Below are 4,598 nucleotides of genomic sequence, written 5' to 3'. Positions count from 1 at the left end.
CCTTTTTCTCGCAGAACTGCACGCGATCTTCCGGCACAGAGTGTCGGAGACGCACAGCGCACGAGCCCGCTCTGCAGGGCAAGACAGACGCCAACTTTGGGCGAACTACTCCGCGTCTGCGCGAAGAACAGCAGCGCGGGGGACAACGGAGACACGCACAGGCACGCACGCACGCACAGAGGCGCACCGAGAAAACGACAAACAAACGCCGCACACACACAAAAAAAAGAGAAAAATTAAGGGCCCCGCCCCCGCCCTCCGAGAGGAAGACGCATTTTTCATCTTTCGTTTCTTTTCTTTTTTTTCTTTTGCGTGGTTCGAATGTCCTCTGCGGACTTCCTCATGAGGAGGAAGGGAGATGCCGACCACCTCAGCGCGTGGTCTACCGCGGGTCCACATCACACCACTCTCTTGCGGGGAAGCCCAGTTGCCCGCACACCTGCCAATGCCGAGCCACTTCATGTGGTGACAGAGTCGCGCACCTACGCGACGTGGGGAGGGCAGAGCGATGCGCCGCTACAGATGCCAGCCGTCGGGTGCTGGATAGCGTTGCGCGGGAGCGACCTGCAGCAGTGAGCACGCCTGTGCCCATCACATGATGGGGCGAAGCGCCAAGGCGACTGGAGCGTATCTCGTCTGGCCCCTGCTGCCTACTTGGTGTGGCGAGCCTGGGCCACCCCGAGGGACGTGCCGGGTGGCGGTCGGCATATGGTAGTCGCGGCCGCGAGGCGGCGGGTGGGCAGAGCGCGAGGCAGGAGCCGTGCTCGCCGGCCACTGGGCGTGCGCCTTTCTGCAGCGCGGGCCCACCGCTGCCGCGCACCTGGCGATGGCCCTGTGACAGGCCGAGGGGGGCCGCGTGGTGGGCTGGGCTCGTGTGCTGCCTGGCAGCGGGTGGGCACGCGGGGAGCCAATAAAAAAGGTGTGTTTGTGCGATCCTTCCCATGAGTCGTATGTGAGACTCGTACCGCCGGTGAGGACTCGGCGCGCTCCAGACAGCGATGGTGTGCGGTGCGCCCTCTCTTTGTTGTTGGTCTTTCGCCCCCGTCCAGGTCAAGGAGGGGGTCGGGGCACTGCGGCGCAGACACACGCAGAGCGACAGACACGCCCGCATGCACAGGATTTGTCTTTGCCCTTTTCGCTGCGCTCATGCATCGACGACTTGCTTGTGAGTGTGCGTGCGTGTGCGTCTGTTGCCTCAGCCGCCCCTTTTTTCCGGGGTTCTTCTCGCGTGCGTTCGTTGTCGAGGCCGTGCCGCGTTCTCTCGGTTTTTGTAGCTCCCCTCCCCCTCTCATTGTTGCCGCGCGTGTGTGCGCGTGCCTTTCTTACCGTGCCGCTCTGTGATTTACGTAGGTAGATAGTATGGGATGGCAAGCCTTTTGTAGTACTGGTGACCAACGCGCCCCCCCCCCCCCACCACCCGAGCTCTTTCTCTCTCTTTTCCGAGTCAGCAAACGAGCGCCCCAGTTGCTGTGGAAATGTCATATGTGTGTGTGTCATCCACACGACGCGCTGTTCTTTTTTTTTTTTCTTTGGAGAGGGAGGGGGTGGTGGGTGAGGCGGTGAGGCGCAGGGGACAGTACGAGGGCGGTCAGCGGGCGATCGAGTTTTTTTTGTTCTTTGCTCATTGCAAGCGAACTGATGAATTTAGTTTTCCGTGCTACTTATGCTTTGGATGGCTCTCAACGAAGGGCCGCAGCGACTTGATGGTATCTTTTTCATCTTGCTTTTCGCTGGGCAGTGCCGTCATGGCACCCCTGCCCCAGCCAGCCACCCTCCCTCTTGATGTTTCCACCCGGTAGGACAGGAAGCTGGAAGAATACGCGACCCCGCACTCTTGTTAGTGCACAAGCATAACGTATCTTCGTATCTGTTCGATTGTAGAACCCAAACGCGTTTCTTACCAGTGTGCCCTCGCGCGCAAGTGGCACAGTGACAGCACACCGCAGCAGTCGCCTTCATTGAGGTGAATACGCTAACCCGTCCATGGCCTTGATGTAACTCACTCCTCTTCCACCTTTCATCTCCACCACCCCTCTTTCTTTCTCTCTCCTTATCATACTGACGTGGAACGGAAAACTTTCGTCTACATCAGGACGTGAGTGCGTTTCTGAAGTAGCCTGTCGACCACCACACCAGTAAGGCGCGAGCACAAACAAACAAACAAAAAGAAAAGAGTGTCAAAGAGTTTCTCGTTTCGGTTGGCCCTTTCTGAAGGGCCTGAGGCTGCGCATTGCCTCTCACCCCGTCCTCTCCTGTCTCTCTTTCACCCCTCTTCTCAGCTATCGCGAGTTGAGAGGTAGCGGTCTGTGCTACCAAGCAAGGATAAGAAACGAGCTGGGCTTTCTCAGCTGTGTGCGTGTGTGACTGAGCTAAGACACAAACAGAGCTAACACACAGGGAGAGGCAGAGTGTAACAGGACCTAGGTTCTTCCCGCAATAGCAACAGCGAATGGCAACATGTCCACGCTCTCTTATCAGCAGCAGTACCAGCAGATCCTGGCAGACCTGACGGAGTTACAGCGCGAGGATGTGTACGTTGGCGCCCTGCGCATCCCTGAAGACGCCAAAACACGGCAAGCCTACTATGCGCAGTACTGGCTCGCCCTCTACGTGCGGTACTTGCGGCTGGCGCGGCAGCTCGCCGTGATTCATGACATGGAGCTCCAGCCACAGCGCCGCTGCGATGTGCGCACTTTACTCGACAGCTGTCTCGGACGCATGCTTGAGGCTCGCTACAGTATTGTCGAGCACTGCGGCGACTACGTGGCGCTGGACGACACTCTGGAAGAGATGAAGCTGTCCCCAGCGGAACTGGAGCCGCCGCTGCCAACCTACCTCCTCGAGGACCGCCACGAAGCTCTGCTGCAGGATCGAGCGTACGTCATGTCTCTGCAGCAGCACTACAAGGAAACAGAGTCTGAGGTGGCGCCGGTGGCGCTCGCGGCAGCTGCGCACAGCGCGGCTCTCTTCGCTGAGGACCCCACCAAAGCACTGCCACCGTTTGCCACCACCGCGAAGGTAGCGACAATGGCAGATGACAAGTCAGCGCCGATGCCTGTCGAGGAAGCGGTGCGCATCGTGCAGCTCGCTGAGCGCGGTCGCCAAGCTCGGCAACGATCAACGATACAACTGCAGCTCTTTCGCCAGCAGCAGTACGCTGCCATGCACGGAGCAGCACTGCAGTCTCTGACAGGCAAGGATCGGGCGGCGACCATCGTACAGAAAGTGGCTCTCGGCTATCTTCAGCAGAAGCGTGCCAAGGCGCGGTACCAGCAGGAGCAGGAGCTGCTGGGGATGACCAGCACGGCGGCCATCCGCAGTGACGCGGCGAGGGTTGCTGCTGGCGTCCGCCACGACGATCGAAAGGCGCAGCAGCGAGTGAACCAGGCAGAGCTGATGCAGAAGACGCTTGAAATGAGTCGTCAGTTGAAGCGTCAGGAAGGGCCCAAGACGCTTGAGGTGATGCTTGACGAAATGTTGATGCACATGGCCTACGCGCACCTTGACGGGAGGGCGAAGGACGGCGTTATGGACATCCCGGCAGTGGAGGATGGAGGTACATTGGCACTGCTCGGCCGCCGTACTCGCAAGAACGGTTTGGCTAGTTTTTCTGGTGGAGCCGAAGCGAGCAGTGGTAAACAGGCAAGCCTTGCCGCGATAGGGCACAGTGGTCGTTCGGCATCTCATGCACCCGACGGTGACGAAGTCGTCATCACTGGTACGAAGACCGACCGCCGTCAGTCCTCTCGCCGCCGAGGCGATGGCGATGCTGCAGCTACCGCCTTGCCCGCCGCACCCCCCAGCGTCTTCCTCGACCATGTCTCCTCCACTGCAGAACGACACAACACGCTGTGGATAGAGCACTTTCAGCGCACCCGCGTCGAGAAGGGCGACCTTGATCAGCCCTATGATGAAGCATTGCTGAGGCGAGAGTTGATGGATGGCCCCCGCGGCGTTATGCAGGACCTGCGCCGGTGTGTGGACCAGCTCGTGATGATGGAGGTGAACAACCTCAAGGAACACCTCGAAGCAGACATAGACGCTGGTTACAACAAGATGGGCGGCAACATGGACAAGAATACGAGTGCTGGCATCAAACCGAAACTCCTTGACCCGTCCAAGGGGCAAGGACTTGGTCTCTTTCCTCTAATCCCCCTTGTACGATAATAACTTGGACCTGCTGCTCCTGGCTTTGCAGTTCTCTCTTTTTGTGGGCCCCCCTTGAATTTTTGATTGGGGCAAATGGTGTCGCTTTTTGTTCTTCCCCATACTGGTTGTTAAGATGTCTTTAATTTAGTTGTTTAACTTTCGCCTCCAGTGGTGTGTATCTAGAGATGTGTGCATGTCACATTGATTGCTACATGGACATTTATTGGGCCCTCTTTTATATAAAAGTATCGTGCGCATTCTGCGGCGTAGGACTTCTTCTGCCCTTAAGTTATTGATCTTCAATTACATAATCAGTTTTCGCTATTTCATTCTCATTTATCTAGACGAAGTGTGTTTTATTGAAGACTAATGTTGAGTGTCTTCTATATGTGACTATCCTCCTCCGAATTTGGGATGATCATATTACCTCTTGTCTATCTCCTGTGCTG

At 57.5% G+C, this 4,598-nt stretch overlaps 1 protein-coding gene across 1 annotated transcript; it reads left to right on the top strand.

The window, feature by feature from the left end:
- Window positions 1–2,457: 2,457 nt before the first annotated feature.
- On the top strand, window positions 2,458–4,167 carry LBRM_13_1280 (conserved hypothetical protein; the record flags this gene model as incomplete). Its single annotated transcript, XM_003722917.1, has 1 exon — window positions 2,458–4,167. The coding sequence occupies one exon, from the start codon at window positions 2,458–2,460 to the stop codon at window positions 4,165–4,167; it is 1,710 nt and encodes a 569-aa protein (XP_003722965.1).
- Window positions 4,168–4,598: the final 431 nt, after the last annotated feature.

The sequence above is a fragment of the Leishmania braziliensis genome, chromosome 13 (genome assembly GCF_000002845.2).
Source record: "Leishmania braziliensis MHOM/BR/75/M2904 complete genome, chromosome 13".
Lineage (NCBI taxonomy): Eukaryota > Euglenozoa > Kinetoplastea > Trypanosomatida > Trypanosomatidae > Leishmania > Leishmania braziliensis.
The sequence above is the reverse complement of the archived record's forward strand: the minus strand, read 5'-3'. Positions and strand labels throughout refer to the sequence as shown.